This window comes from Nilaparvata lugens, chromosome 10 (assembly GCF_014356525.2).
Source record: "Nilaparvata lugens isolate BPH chromosome 10, ASM1435652v1, whole genome shotgun sequence".
Classification (NCBI taxonomy): Eukaryota; Metazoa; Arthropoda; class Insecta; order Hemiptera; family Delphacidae; genus Nilaparvata; species Nilaparvata lugens.
The window spans coordinates 39,031,242-39,048,646 of NC_052513.1; the positions used below are offsets into that span (position 1 = coordinate 39,031,242).

At 36.0% G+C, this 17,405-nt stretch overlaps 1 protein-coding gene across 4 annotated transcripts in view; it reads right to left on the reverse strand.

Moving 5' to 3' along the window:
- The window catches only part of LOC111045686 (transcriptional regulator ATRX homolog), an 89,910-nt gene that overhangs the window by 51,464 nt on the left and 21,041 nt on the right, over window positions 1–17,405 (reverse strand). For all 4 annotated transcript variants that reach the window (XM_039436838.1, XM_039436839.1, XM_039436837.1 and 1 more), the window contains 6 exons: window positions 16,764–16,942; window positions 13,133–13,264; window positions 11,031–11,149; window positions 8,734–9,005; window positions 5,238–5,399; window positions 3,034–3,268 (listed from right to left, as the gene is read on the reverse strand). In XM_039436838.1, the coding sequence (XP_039292772.1) occupies window positions 3,034–3,268; window positions 5,238–5,399; window positions 8,734–9,005; window positions 11,031–11,149; window positions 13,133–13,264; window positions 16,764–16,942 (1,099 nt within the window). The remainder of the gene's footprint in view (window positions 1–3,033; window positions 3,269–5,237; window positions 5,400–8,733; window positions 9,006–11,030; window positions 11,150–13,132; window positions 13,265–16,763; window positions 16,943–17,405) is intronic.

Here is a 17,405-nt window from a genome sequence, read left to right on the forward strand (position 1 = left end):
CAAGTCCTAGACATTAAACAGCTGGAGTTAGAAAATTGGCTTTCCAAAACGGGGCGTAGTCGCAGCTTTTATATCAGTAGTCGTAGTTTTTATTTTCTCATTTCTATAATTGGAAACGTTTTTCCTTGACGAAATTAGACATTCCTAAATAATTCAAAGTAGCTGAAACTCTTTCTCTTTATTTTATTTCGTGTTCAATTTTCTAGTTTTTTGAAATTTAATTCAAACGTGACTATGACAATGACTGCGATTACGCCCCGTTTTGGAAAACCAATTTTCTGACTCCAGCTGTTTAAAGTCTAGGACTTAGCTAAATCCCGAGCTCTGAACCCGGCCCTTAATAAACTCTAAAATGGACGCAGTTGAACATCAAGGGTCATATTATGCACCATCTCAGTTTAAATAGGGATTTATCAGCTGTTGATCAGATTGAATCAAATCGATCCATGCCGAAACTATCGTTCAACTGCAACCCAAATCAAATAAAATATTTTAAAAATCCAATAGATAACCTCTTGATGAACTTCAAAATGGTGCTCAGTCTGAACCTTAGACCAGTTATAGAATAGACCCGCCCCATTGTGTATTCAAACTGAAAGTTGATGAAGCCAACAACATCTACTGCCATATCGCCCTATCGTGAAGTCAGCATCGGATAGAAATTTTTTCTGTAGAGTTTGTTTACATTGTTTTCCATAGCAGATTGTGTCTATTTCAGCGGGAGCGCAGCGGGAGTTTACCATTTTCATAAATAATAGTTTACCTCCATCTGAAATAGACACAATCTGAAAGTTTTCTATCCGATGCTGACGTCACGATGGGGTGATATGGCAGTAGATGTTGGCTTCAGAGGCTAGAATTCCCAGCGTGTCTATTATATAACTGGTCTAAGGTCTGAACAGAGATTGATCAGCTGTTGATTAAATTAGATCAAATATTCATAAAATATAATAGCAACCCTCTCAAAGACCTTAAAGAGATATAGACCCACAATGCCTATGCCTTCCGAATGATAGGTTTTACTTGAAATTGAAGGCCGCCATTGGGGTATTTTAGCACGAGATATTATATCTATATATTTGTAATACTATAGATTGCAAAGGCATTGGTATGTAATAATCTTATAGGTTGCCCCCTCAATGGCCGATTTCAATTCCAAGTACGACACTACCGCTGCATGCGAGTCTATGCATCTTTAAGGTCTTTGAACCCTCTTAATAAATTCTAAAATGGACGCAGTTTAACATCAAGGACAATATATTATGCAACATCTCAGTTTGAACGGAGATAGATCACCCGTTGGTTTAAACCAGGAATGAAACACTTTATAACTCCATTTTAAACTAAAACTCCATTTTATTCAGGAATGAAACTCTATAATAGGTTGCCAACAAACATTCGAAACATTGAATCAGTCATTCTATTCAAACAGGCAGTCAAAAAAATGTTATTAGAGGAAAGCCCATACGCAATCACAGAATTTTACTAACAAGAAAATTGATTTTTTATATATATATATATATATATATATATATATATATATATATATATATATATATATATAATATATATCATTACCTTCCTTAATGATACTTGACACTTCCTGAATAAATATTTTATTTTTTGATTGTATGTATTATAGTATTAGTATTAGTACTGACAAGTTACCTGTCAAATGGGATTATTCCCAAAATTGATGTAATGTAATGATTATTACAAAAAATATATATATATAAATACAACAAATATCTTGATCAGTGGTGTAGCCTCATATCTTACCCTGGGCTAGCTCTCCTGGCAAATCAACCAACCCCTCACTAATCCGAAAATTACATTCATCAAGTCAAAAACCTTCATTTTAGTCGAGTTACACACACATCGATTTTTTGCCATCCTTATTTATTCTAACAGATTGAACGGAGCTTGACAAACATCATCTGATCAATCTAAAACCACTTGAAAACCTTAGTATACAATACTCCGATTGATACCATTGAAGAGCTCCGATTAAGGATTTTGAACGGAATAGAAATGATAAAGCAGACTCCTGGAATATTTGAACGGGTCCGACAATGGATGAGAAGACGTCTGAACATATGCATTCAGAACAACGGTGGTCACTTTGAACATCATCTTTAGTCTTTTGGTAAAAGTTTAATGTCATTTATATAATATATGTTACTTTCATATAAAAATAAGACATATTTTATTTGCAATCAGCTACAACTTATGAGTTATTACTTCTCTCCTCATAAAACAGCAAATTTTTGTTGTGTATGTACTACATAAGAATACATTTTATTCAAATTTAGTTTACACAGCTTACATGATTCTTTTCAGAATTAAATTCTCTGCAATTTTTAATGCGAAAAATTATTTGTTTACTGGTCATTAAAGAAAGTTATTGGGCATCAAACGTAGAAGTCTGTGTTTTTCTACTTAGATTTTTTGTATGTTTCAACTTTTCTCTCAAAAACTACTCAAACTACAGCTTCCAGACTAGTTCAGATATTTTTCCATATGAATCCAGCATAAGTTTTTCAAAAACCAGTCCCCAAACAATTTAGCATCGGTGTATTTTTGACCAGAGGAACTGAATTCCGGGCGAAATCTTTCACCCTGTATAGCTCGCTAATGAAGCGTTTATGGATATATGTTTATGAGAACTTTTTTTCTTATTTTTACCTATTCTATCACGTATTAAATTATTTTTCCATAATTATGAATCACCCTGTATAAACTAGGGAGTGGGAGAATTTTTAATTGCTTAAAAAAAGGTCTGCAAATAGTTCTTATTGACTCTCCTACTATAACGAGAATCGCCCATTTCTGCAACTTGAAGATGTGGCTGACATTCGTAGAATTACCCCAAAATGCAATGCCATATGCCTACCAATTATTTAATTACCATATGCCTACTATTACCCCAATGTCAATGCCAATTACTACAAAATCGTCAGATTAATATGCCGGTCCCTGTATAATACTGATAAACAAATAATTCTAACTCGAATTACATATTTAATTGAATACCTTTTGTTGACGATTGAGCACTCTCTGCTTCCTCTCCTCTTCCTCTCTTATCGCCTTCCTTGTCGCCGCCGTCACATCCTCGTCTTTCATCACCTTTCTTATGTTCCTTCTTCCTCCAGTTCCTCCGCCCGGGCTTTGACTGGACGTGTTCTGGAAGTTCGCCACTTCCTCGCAGCTCGACCCATTCTCCGTCGACGAATCGTCTACGTTGATCTTGATCCGCTTCTTTCTTGGCCTACACACGAAAAGAATTCATTCATTTATTGTAACAAATCGATTGTCATTCATAATTATTCTACAGTGAGAAGAAAATGATGAATACTCTATGATAAGTTGTGGTTTTCTGGCTCTAAATTACGTGAAAACTTTTCAATTGATAGTAATTCCAGTGTAATATTTTTGTTTTCTATACAATTTTCTCAAACGTCAAAATTCAAAATTCTTGGTTTCTGTTGTTTTTGAGTGAAAAAGGACTAAATTTCAGAGAAGTGGAATCATAGCCTCATTTCGGACTTCTAAAATATTATCTAAATTTGGGAGAGAAATAGTACAAGGAGTATCCGTAGTTTTCCTTTCCCATTCAGTGTTTTCTTGTCGGTCCCGGCTGAAGTATGACAGTCGTAAGGCCCATTGAAGGCTTAAATTATATATTCAGGAGGTGGGACCTTCTCGCAAGGGACTCCCCACCAACAAAATCCATACGAATTTACTTTTCTTGTGAAAATATAAATAATAATAATAATAATAATAATAATATTATTATTATTTCAAATATCCAACGAAAGCTAAATAAATAGAACTAAGGAATTCTGCTACTGCAAATATTGACCGAATAACTAAATAGTAGAAGGACATTTGATTGAAAATTAGATTAGTCTGTTCTCATACATCTCTTACATTTTTTTAATGCGGTGATGCCCAATAAGCTTTTAGTGAGAGTAATGGAATATGATCAAAGTTCATACCTATTGGCGGGATTCGAATCCACAGCTAGATAGCGCTAGCAGACTGAAGGGTGCACGTCAGAGCATGCATGAGCCGAAAAACAAAACCAGGAAAAATTCATTGAAACACGTTGTGACTTGCATGTAGCTGCTCGCACTGAACGCAACCAGCAAGTGCAAGCGTTCAATGTGAGTGTTCCTATTGCTCTTTCCACATTTTGTTTGTCATCTGTAAGCTTGGTAATGCATAACCAAGCGTGCACTTGTACATATACGCAAATATAAAAATCTGGTGTGGTGCTCTCACACACTTTCCTTGCCGTTATGAAAATTGATCACCTGACGCTAGTGCTAACACGCATCTCAAGTCTACTTATAAACAAAGATCTGAGCCAGCTGGTGACAGGACAATAACGCTGAAGGCAGACATACGAGGTCTGCTATCTCTTCATAGTGAATCATTTAATAGAATCAACAGTTGCCAACAGTTTGCAATTGGATGATCACATTTTCTCGAATTTCGAGCATATTTCCAATTTTAGGTGAAAATGTTACTGAACATTAATTATAGATTTTTTGTTTAAATTGTATCTGAAGCCTGATAATTAGGAATCTAAAATCAAATTTTGCATAGATGGGGCGGAGCTCCTGAAATTTTTACAGATATGGGACTTGTGGCAGTTGATAGAGCTAATCAATGACTTATTCTAGGTATAAATTCTATCAAAATCGTTGGAGCCGTTTTCGAGAAAATCACGGAAAACCCTGTTTTTGACAACATTTTCACCATTTTAGCCGCCATCTTGAATTGCGTTTGATCGAAAATGTTCGTGTCGGATCCTTATAGTGTAAGGACCTTAAGTTCCAAATTTCAAGTCATTCCGTTAATTGGGAGATGAGATATCGTGTAAACAGACGCACATACACTCATACACACACACACACACACACACACACACACACACACACACACACACACACACACACACACACACACACACACACACACACACACACACACACACACACATACAGATCAATACCCAAAAACCACTTTTTTGGACTCAGGGGACCTCGAAACGTATAGATATTTAGAAATTGGGGTATCTTATTTTTTTTCAGAAAGAAATACTTTCCTTACCTATGGTAATAGGGCAAGGAAAGTAAAAATGTCAGCTAATACAAGTTTGTATGAAGAGACTTGCCAACTTAGTTAGGAAAAACTTCAATTGAGATAAACGGAATTAGTGGATGAGTTACCATGTTTTCTGTGTTTTCTTCTTGAGCGGAGTCCTGTCATCTCTCTCATCCATGGAGCTGATGCTCTGAATGCTTCCTGATGAGCTCACCTCTCGCCTTCGCTTACTTGTCGACAACACAAACTGAACACTCGAATCCGATGAGTCTCCAGCTTTCTCCGCGCTGAAAAACAAACATTCAATGCTGTAACTGAGAGATTTAGACATTTTCCACTACATTTATTCTTACTCTTTATTGATTCATACAATTAGTACATCATCAAATTGATAGGGAGAGAAAAAATAAGGTAACCTTGTGCTATTCCTCTCCCAAATTTAGATAAGGTTACACATAGTCCGAAATAGGTCGTCTTTTTAATTTGATTTAATTTTGAAAACAGTTAAAAACTTTGTGTTGTTGAATCCTTATTATGAGGTAAAATAATTTTATGAAAATTTAATCTAGTCCATTTTGATTGTTGTTCAATTTTGACTATTGTAATAGTCATTGACTATTGTAATATAGACTATTGTAATACTCTTAACGATCTCAAGAGACTTCTGCAATTAAATGCCGGCCAGATAGCCGAGTTGACTAAGGCGTCGCACCCTTCAGTCTGATACGTGGTCGCGGGTTCGAATCCCGCCGAATCCCATCGAAAAGGCATGGACGTTTGATCATAATTCACCCTCACATTTCCCATTACGCACAAGCAGAACGCTCAAGTGGGCATCATACGCAATAGAACAAATAATTTGATTTGAACATCCACTTGAATTAGGCTGGCCACTAACGACAGGACATGCATAATGTACATGTCTGTAAGCACATGTCGTAATACATTGATGTGTCATCACAGCGGAAGGTTGTTTGTGTGCATGATAAACATGCATGCTCACACATGTTTATCAACCTGTGCATGACACATGCTTATCATGCCGACCGTTAGTGACCAGCCTTAGGGTAACCATCCACTGGAACCGTATTCAACCGATCCGTTCGGCCGTTGGATCGGACAAATCTGCCGGCCGTGTTAATTCGGCCGAATATGGTCGTCCATTGGAACCGTTTACGTCAGTCTAGTTACCAATTATTGAATGAACTACTATCATAGCCACAAAAAATTTTCATAAACAATGATTATATTGAGATTTTGAAAATTGAATAACAAATATCCACTAAATTAGTTATTTAGCAATCTTTGTTCATAGATTCCTTTGAACATCACAACGATGATATATGTTTTGTCACGCATCACCCACAATGGAACATGCTCTTGAACCAAACTTATCAACTTTTCATTGTCCATAGTTACAACTTTATAAAACAGAACAACTTCAAAAAACACAGACTGTGGAACAATTTTAGGTTAGGAACACTTTGTTGTCTCAGCTCGACTAGTTAGTTCGGCCGGATAGAGCTCGTCAAATCCCATTCAATTCGGATCGTAATTGATCGGCCGTATGAACCTGTTGCAATGGACGAGCATCTATTCCTTTCTTTGTTGGGGGATCGATCGGACGAGTTCGGTAGTTTTCGGCCGATGCTAGTTCGGACGAAATCGGTTCCAGTGGACGGCCCACCTAAGATGAACATTTCTTGATCAAAAGTAGCTGCTATGTGTACAGTATTTGGAACCAATACTCTTGTATCGATGGTCGCGATGAACAGCTATCGATTGGATAAGATGAGATTCATGCGCCTGCAACTCCCTTGGATGGGTGACCACTTGAAAATTATCAACAACAATGAATGTCTATTAGTGAGGTCCACGTTATAATGGCAGTGAAGAAAGATAGGAGAACAGCGCTGCCTTTCCACTATACAGAATAGCTGATACCGTATATCTGAATATCAACTGTTCACTCTTGTTTAAAATAATCGATTATATTTTATTCGTTAAGAAGAATTATTTTTCAATGAACGAATAAATTCTCATGATAGAGATAAAATATTTTGTAAACTAGTAGTTCTGTGAACAGTAGACCTCACGCAGTTTTTTCATCCACAAGTATCTGATGTCACTTGTTTGAAATGTTAACAAACCAGTTCACGTTTGAATTTGTATTCCATATGATATAATTCATCCAGTTCAGTGATAGTCTTTTCATCTGATGAAAATTAATTTTTCCTACAGTTACGTTGAAAAGTGGCCATTGCTGCACTGATTACAGAACGCAAAGAATCACTTTTCCGCTCTAGTGCGGGAAAAATTTTTTCTGCACTCCAGATTTGCAACATGGCAACGCAAAATACTTAGTAGGTTATATGGAGCAACAGTGCAGCGAAATCAAAATGAAGTTGGTAACAGTGACTGGGCTGCTATAGTGAGCAGAGGTGCAACGAAGCACAACGAGCAAATTATTAAGTATATATTATAACCAAGGACAACGAGGACTTTAGGATTTTAGGATTAAGGTTTTTATCAATAATAATATTACACAGAAAAACATTTGATGGATTTCAGGCAATTTTACCCACTTTTCATATTCAATGGTAAGTGTAGGAAAAACTTAATGTGAAATACGTGCGCAAAGTTCCTCTGCTGCACTCAACAAACCATTCCGCCCTCGCCTACGGCTCGGGCGTAAACGTTTCTTTCGGTGCAGCAAACTGACACTTTGCGCTCTAGTTGCACAAATAACTATTTTACAATCAAAAATATTATAATTTCTTCAGCATTATTTAGTTCATCTGATTATTTTTAGTCACCTATTAAATTGGTTTTTCAAATGTGAGAATATTGATACTACTGATGGGCACGCATAATAATAGCCTACCTTGACTGCAAAACAAAATATTGAAACCAAAGACCTTAATACCAGGCGCACACCAACGCGAAAGTTTTGTTGCGGTGCGAATTCAATTCGCAGAACTTGCCGTGCGGAAATTTAATACCATTGCATATCTCTTCAAGGTCTTTGATTGAAACTATAGACCTCATAGAAATAGACACAGCTTCTCCAGATATCTGTGTAATTCACTTGTCAGCTGATTGATTATGAATAATTCTATAGACTGATCAATCCTATCTTCAGAGTAGATTATAAAAAAGAAATTCCTCCTTTTCATTCCTCCGATATCACTATATTATATATAGTGATATCGGAGTATGGAGGAATTCCTTTTCTTTTCATATTATCCTTAAAATGCAACATTTCAAAAAACCTTGTGTATACATCGAATCGCAGTTGAAAAAGGAATATTCCTGCCAAATCTCATAGAATTCTATCAACGCGTTTGGTCGTAATTGCGTTACATACAGAAAAAAGAAAATCCGAGTTAAAACATAGACCTCACTACGTTCGGTCAATTATAATATTTCTACATTGTTAGAAACCGATCTGGCAACGTTGCAGAGCTAGAAAAGGATAGCGCTATCTGCTTTGTCGAATGATAGACAATGACAGCAACACCAATGTTAATCAAATACTGCCATTATAACGTGGACCTCACTATAGATTGAAAATTGGTACACATTTAAAACTAAAAAAAGTTTAGTTAGTAGAATACTCACACATTATCATCGGTTTCAGTAATTTCTCTATCCGAAATTCCACTTTCAGTCAGGTGCACACTTTCAGTCTGCTCCCCGCTTTCGCTCACACTTTTTCTGAACATCGGTTTCTCCCTCTTCTTTCTCTTCTTCTCTTTTTTCTTCTTTTTCTTCTCCTCCTCCTCTTTCTCATCTTTTATCTTATCTTTCTCTTCTTCATCCGTAGAGCTGAGTTTCCCCGTCAACAAGCTATCCCTTCTCCAAGATGGCCGCTTTTGAGGTTTAACAATTCTCTGAAAAATTATTCATTCAATTTACTGGGAGGCAAATAATTGAGAGACAAATTCTTGCTTTGAATACAGTAATTGAATTTGGAAAAACGTGTTTTATCATATTAAGATCACCTTCAACATTGACATCATCACCGACATTTTGAAAAGAATCTCACTAAAATATATTATCCATGTTGAATTCAATGAGCTAAGTCTCAACTCACACTTACGCAAGTCAGGTCGAGAAGAGACTCGACTCTAGTCGAGAGCATGTGTTTCCAAATGGTGACGTCGCGGAGACTAGAATCGACTGGTCTGAGTGTCACCATTTGGAAACACATGCTCTAGACTAGAGTCGAGTCCCTTCTCGACCTGAGTCGCGTAAGTGTGAGTTGTGACCTTAGACCAGTCATAGAATAGACACGCCCCATTGTATATTCATAATGAAAGTCGATGAAGCCAACATCTACAGCCATTTCACCCCATCGTGACGTCACCATCGTATAGAAAACTTTTCTGAAGAGTTTGTTTACATTGTTTTCCATAGCAGATTGTGTCTATTTCAGCGGGAGTTTACCATTTTCATAAATAATAATTTACTTCCATCTGAAATACACAATCTGAAAGTTTTCTATGCGATGCTGACGTCACGATGGGACGATATAGCAATAGATGTTGGCTTCAGAGGCTAGACTTCAATAGTTGTCTATTCTATAACTGGTCTAAGGTGGGGACTAATGGTGTGATCACATTGAATGCATATAAATGCAAATGCACGCTTGGTTATGCAGATGAGGAACAAAGTAACTATGGAAAGAGCAATAGGAACACTCACACTGAACTGAGGCACGTACCGATTGCGTTCAGTGTGAGCAGCTACATGCAAATCACAACGTGTTTCAATGGCTCTTTCCAGATTTTGTTTTTCGGCTCATGCATGATCTGACGGGCACTTGCACATATAAGCATTCTATGTGATCACACCCTAAGGTCTCAAGATATTGTGCCTCCAGAAAGCATAACAATTGGTTTTAAAGAGAGAATATTTCTTTAACTTGAATATATCAATTTAAAATTTAATTTCATTTCTTATATTTTTATTTATAATGTTTTCTCTGCACAGTATTTCTTGATTTTTGATGATCCTACTGTTCTAAATTTTCTACTGTTAAGTTTTCTACTGTTAGTTAAATTTGAACCGAAGTGTTCTGCATTATTTCAAAAATATCGGGGCACCGAGCTTCGCTCGTTATTTTTATTTATTGATAAACAGAGCACAACTCTTTAAAATGATCGTGTTTATATTTCACAGCTGGCTATATGTCATCTTAAGAATTTCGGGGATGCAATATTTTGATTTTTCATATACTCACTCGCTCCCTCACTTTTTTACTATCCACAGCTGTTTCAGCCAAGGATGAATTATCCTTTTAATGTCGTTCAGCGAGTTTCCCCAAGGATGAGACCTTGTGCAATCGAGTTTTTATATCATAAACCTACTATGTTCCAAATTTCGTGAAAATCGTTAGAGCCGTTTTCGAGATCCGTTGAACATAAATAACCAGATATAAATATATAAAAATACAGAAATTGCTCGCTTAATATAATAGGATATTATGTGTTTTTCTTTTACAGTTTTGCATCTCTCACCAGCGGGCAAAGAGTTTCTTTTTGCTGGTGATGCCTAGATTTTATATTTTATTTTATTCAAGTATATGTATGAATAATGATGTTTATTTATTTATATTTTTAATGATTTGTCATATTATAGAAATAGTTTGTAATATGTCTTGAATATTCTAAATTGGCGATAAATTCCAAATAAATAAATATTGAAGAATCAATCAGGATCGACTTTTGAAATAATTCGAATTGGAGGAATAAATAGTTTCTTCATTTATTTAACAGGGATACTGGCTAGTTCAACTATATAGAATCACTAGTACCATTTTATTCATTCATTTCTTGATCCGTCGAGTCATCAAAGAATATGAAAAAGGTTCTAGGCCTTGTCAATTTTATAAAATAGAATAATTTCTTACTCACCAGCTCGAAAATTGAAGAATCCGATGAATCTCCATCTTTATCTGATTTTTCTTTGGTTTCTCTTTTGTTTTTGGCTTTCTTTTCCATAGCAGGCTCCTCGCTTTCAGTGCCGTTCTTATCTGCAAAAATAATCCATTTTATGAGAAAAAATATTTTAAAATATGGTAATAATAATTGTGTTGTTTTATTATTGTTTTTATTCAAATTTTTCTCACATTACATACTGGTACATGAGAGTCTTGAAAAAATAGAGTGATCATTAAACAATCATTATGTATATAAAAATAATAGCACCTTATATTTATCATGCATGTCGAGGGAATCCATTTAGATCTCCAATATTGGGGGACCGAGCTTTGCTCTGGAGTGTAAAAGCATCGAAAATTTGTAACGAAAGATTGAATTTATAGTTTATATTTATTTATTCATTTTCTCAGTCGTACAATTATTTTTAACGTTATATGAGGAGACACAACAGACTTATGCCCAAAACTGTCTCTTTTCAAATTTATACTACAGTCCAAATCAAAATCTAGGTTAATCTACTATCACTTATCAAAATAACAATTTATTCACACTTCAAAAAACAAACACATAATCAATTACAAATATATATACTATGAATTCGATTTAGAATGTTTGCTACAATATTTGTTCATATACTATGTACTATTCTACACTAACAGCATCTAGTTACTTTTTGGACTGAAGTAAACATGTTTTCTAGAAAAAAAGAGATAAACGAAATTAAGTTTTTCTTGCTGAATTTTCCTTCTCGTGAGATCAGCTGAATGATCCCACACATGCACTCGTTCACTCACTCACAAAATTTCCAGCTGTTTTCCAAGGACGTATTTATCCTTTTAATGTCCATCAGCGAGTTATCCCAGGGTTGAGGCCTAGAGCAATCGAATCTTCATATCATAAACCTACTTTGTTCCAAATTCCGTGAGAATCGTTAAAGCCGTTTTCGAGATCCGGTCACATACAGATATATAAACATCTAAACATATGAACAGAAATTGCTCGTTTGATAGTATAAGATATTATAATGATAACAATAAATTTTATTTCTCATAAAAAACATGCAAATATAAAAAATCTTATAATAGTATGAACATAACAGAAATTAGGTACTCATGAGGATTCCTTTATGGGAGTTACCAGCTAAGAAAAATTATATATTTTCAGAGCACATTCTCCTAAAATTTGAAATATATGCCTATAATAGATAAAGTTGAAAACGTTAATATAATTACATTTATATCGAAAAATTAATTAATTTTAACACTACTTAATAAATCAAATCAAATCAAATCACTTTTTATTCTCCAAAATGCACTGTGCAATCAATTTAGTATTAATAAATAATATCGAGTGACCTGGCTGGCTCAGGTCTGGTGTCAGAGTTTTCAGGTCGCAACTCATCAATTTCAGAACCTCTGACATGACCTAACGACTGCTTTTTAGGCAGCCGGAACCGACGGCTTAACGTGTCCATCCGAAACACGGGAGTGGCCCGAGAAAAATATCTTGCCCGGGCTGGGATTCGAACCCGGGCCTCTGGATTATGAGGCCAGCATCTAATCCACTCGACTACGGCCACTCCTATAATAGTATCATAGAGAAACAAGAGCGTAAGTAGATATCCCATGGTATAGGGCGTTTATGTTGCAACTTTTACTGTTATCTCAATCCGATTATTGTCGTTTTTTACTGTTTTTTGGGGGGTGAGGGTGTATGCACGGCACAGTATGAGAGACTACGAGCGTCACACAGCTTCACGGGAAAGAACTACGTGGACTATCGGCTTGAGATAACAGTAAAAGTTGCAACATAAACGTCCTATACCATGGGATATCTACTTACGCTATTGATAGTATTCTCTATGATAGTATTATAAATAGTGCAAGAATTCTCTTACAAGACTATACGTCTGTGTGTAGGGGTGAAACCAGTAACACAAAATTTTCTAATGATAGCGTGATTGGCCGAAACTAGTGTCTAAAAAATGAATAAATAAGGGGATTCATAATTCTATGTAATTAGATAATAGAATATACAATTTTAGATGAAATAGACGACAAAAAAATGAAACATACCTGTGGCTGCTTCAGAGTCAGAGAAGTCAGAGAACATGGATTTAGATTTAGATGGAGAGTGTCTACTTTTATCCAACTCCGATGCCAAATTAACACACGCCTCATCATCGCTATCAGCGTTGTCTTCGTTATCTGAAAATATGATCAATGATAACTTGTAAATTAACTTATAATTATATCATTTATTAAATTTATTCAATGATATAAAAACACAGATCATTAAATTTTTGTTTAAATTTATTATTCATAATTTTTTGATTCGCTCTTTATTTGTGATTGTTTTTGTTTTTTTTAAATGGCGAAAATAAATGATTTGATTTGATTTGATTTGAAATGAATACATTCTCAAAATAGTGTGTGAATTAAGTTATCATTTACATATCCTCTAGACTGTGTATTCCAAATTAAGGTTTAAAGCAGTTTTGGGCGAATGTCTGTTGTTTTTACCTGCATTGTATCTATCGTCTATGAATAAATGCAATGAAATAACACATTTTTTAGACCACTCTGTATGATTACCTATCAACATCGATTTCAAATAATGTCTCAACTACGAGCATCTAAAATCATGAACAAATATATTTGAAGTTCACACCAGAGCGAGTTTCAGCTTCTCAGACAGGAAAAATCACCTTGAGAGCTGCTTTGCTGTCAATCCTAGCGATAAATAGCTTGCGATTTTTTTAGGTACATCATAAACTGTCAGCGTCTTTATTATTTATTTATTATTTAGTCTTTATATATTATTTATTTATAAAAAATAACATGCATGCTTCTCATTCAACGAATGTTGATTCGAGCTCATACTTGTGACTAAAGTCACTGTTCAGGATTCAGACATGATGACTCATTGTTCCACTCCACATTCCTAGAGCTAGGCGCACACCAGTTAGCCAAGACATACAAGACATGATCAGACATGTTTAGTCACAATGCTTCACATTGTTGCTTATGACGCAACTCACACTGATTAGTCATTGCAACTATGTGAAATATTGTGACTGAACGTGTCTGATCATGTCTTGTCTTGACTAACTGATGTGCGCCTAGCCTAACGAGCCGATTTATAGCTTGTTGTATGAACCCCCGTGGGATTTTTCTTGACGATATTTCCTCGGCAATTTATCTCCAGGAAAATATCGCGCCGGTACGAAATCCTCCGGGACCGCCGGGAGTGCCTCAGATCTGCGAGGTTTCAAATTGTCTAAAATATCATAACAGAAGGACACACGAAAAACCAGACCCGGCGAGAAAATCAGCCGGAGGCACAGCCGACTATTCTCTACTTCACCGGCCGGCAGGTAGGGGGGGCATTGTACATAATATGGAGATGAGCACACGGTTCGGCAAACAGCCGGCTGGCCCTGCCCCTACATCTACCACTTGTAGTTAAATTACATTAGCCTCTCTCATTTATTTATTGTGAGATCTCAAAAAATTGGGTGTTACAATATTATAAATGTTTATGTATGTTATGTTCATTATACAGAGTGTTTACGAACTCCCTAACAATACTCTTGAGCATTGTTCCTGGGTGAGAAACATATCTAAATGTCATATTTGAATTGTCCCGAAGTCTTCAGTTTGTTTTATGAATTTGAAAAATTATCATAATTTTTGGTAGCTTTGTCTAGTTGTTATAAATGATGTTTCAATTTCATATGTTCAACCATTATTTAGAAAAAAAAATAATAAGTGAAAAAAGCAAAATGGCCGCTGTGTGAGTAACTGAAGACTTCCGGACAATTTAAATATGATATTTAGATATGTTTCTTACCCAGGAACAATGCCCTTGGTAGGGAATTCGTAAACTCTCTGTATGATCTGTAACATTCATGATATCATCATGTGAAATTTGACTTTTAAGTTTCTAAATAGCCGCTATTTTGAAAATTAATATGAAAAATCCGCCAAAGTTTCATCATTTCCTCTTTCTTCCGTGGTGGAGCAAACATAGCACAGCCAATTTCTGAGCTCTTGACAGTACCATTGCATAAATGCGACTGAGAACCTCTAAGTACATTAGAAATATTCTGTTATTATTGCTGCCGTGTCCGGCGACCGTCGAACGACAGTAAAGCAGGGAACCCACTATGCCGTCAGGCACCATCCAGCACCGACCGTCACCGTCAGTCACCGCCTTCACCGTCATTTTTCCGGCGATAACCCACTTGCCCGTCTGGTTAGCTCCGTCAGAAACCGGAGTTAACCAGAAGAAATGTATCAGTTGCGATGGAGAGTTCATCAGACGAGGAGGAATTGCTAGTAATAGCCGCAGCATGTGCTGAAGAAGAAGAGATACAGAAACGGAGGAAGCATAGGTACTGGGTGCACGAAATCTTCAGCAGAAGAAACAAATATTGTGAATTTCATCATTTGTTTGACGACGATGCTAAGTTCTTTTTATATTTCCGCATGACTCCAAAGAAGTTCTACGAAATGCTCGAGTTTCTGAAATTCCCAGTGAAACATTCTCTATAGCTTTAAATCGAGCAGAACCACGTTTTAACGTAAACAAAGCAGATGTTTTCCAATCCCCATGCTTTTCTTATGACGGATGTTTTACGTTATTTCTCGGTTGCTGATGACTTTTAAGACAACTGCTGCTAACTTTTCCCGAGACCCTGGGATCAAGACCTTTAATTTGAGCCCTTTCCCATCATCGTGTGATTTGTCAAACGGCCAAAGCTTGATTTCATAATTTCGCTTACAGAATAATATTTGTAAATAACTTACCTGACATGGTATCAAACTTTTCTGAGATTTCCTGCGAAGCATTATCTTTCTTCCTGTAGTCGTGATAACTATTATCACTAGTATTATACAGGAAGGGATACTCCCTAATAGCCTCTATCAACATTTCGTGCGTACTCATCGCTCACAGAACAAATGCGCACTACAACAAAACACTGGCGATGTCACTTCACTGATAGATGAATGTCGACTGGAAGAATGATAAAAAAACGGACCGGCTATCCGGCAAGAATGCCCAAGACAGCAATGGTGGCCGACGGTGACTGACGGACACGGTCGTGGCCGGTGACGGACGGGTATAGTGGGTTGCCGTTCGTTTAAAACAATGCAAAGCAATGTTGCCGGTATGCAACGGTGACGGTCGGTGCCGGACGGCGCCTGACGGTGACGGCATAGTGGGTTACCTGCTTTACAGTGTGTTCTAGTATTCAACCGGCGCCGGATCCGGTAAAACAGCCGGTCCGGCAGTTTTGCCGTGTCGTTTGTCCCTGGCTTTACTCCTTAATATTGATAGTCGGATGAAATTATACCATGTCTGATGAATATACAAATACTAATTATTAGATCTTAAATTATACATATTAAACTATTTTTATGAAACATAACATGTATACTGAGAATACTTATATCAACATTTGGGAAGGGAAATTGATAGTCTCATAAAATGATACTATGTCTGATGAAAATATACAATCTATATTGAATCTTCAAAACTGGACAGATTGTTTATGAAAGCCTAACCTATATTCTGAGACTATTTGTATCAAAATTTGGAAAGGGAATATATTTGGGATGTAGCTGTTGACTCTTTACCAATCATTCATATAAGAACATTATTAAGTGTGAAATGAATAAAATATTTGTCACGTGAACTAACCTCCTTGAGAATCGTTTAGATTGTCGAGAATATTGTACTCTTCCTTGCTTTTCTTGGCCTTTTTCTTTGAGGATCTTTTCTTGGATTTATCATCACTACCACTATCGCTGCCCTCCTCACTCAACATTCTCCATTTCGCTTTTCTTTTATTCCGATCAACCGAATTCAAATTGGATAGCCTGAAATAAAACAGAATAAATATTGAAAAACATTGATATTATTGTGAATTCTATGTTATCAATCAACCTACATTTTACAACCTATAGGACTGCAATTTAGTTTTTGTCATACCGTAGTCATTCAATTTCAGCTGTTTTCCATGCATGAAATCAATTCGGTAAACAGCTGTTTGCAGAACAAATAAACATATATGATTCTCATTACAGCATACTCGACTGTAATGAAACCATATGTTTTCTTTACAGTCGAGTATGTTTTATAGTTCCGAAATAGGAACAGCAAAACTGCTACAAAAAAACCACCATCAGCTCTCCAGGTGGAAGTTTTGTCAACTTCCACAAAATTCCTGATTTGGAATTTGTAAACTAGGTTATGTTTATAGAATGCATGTAGTAATGTCAGCACAAGCAGGTAATGTTTTCTATTTCTCAATTATTCTTCTTTAGATTATTATGACAAAAA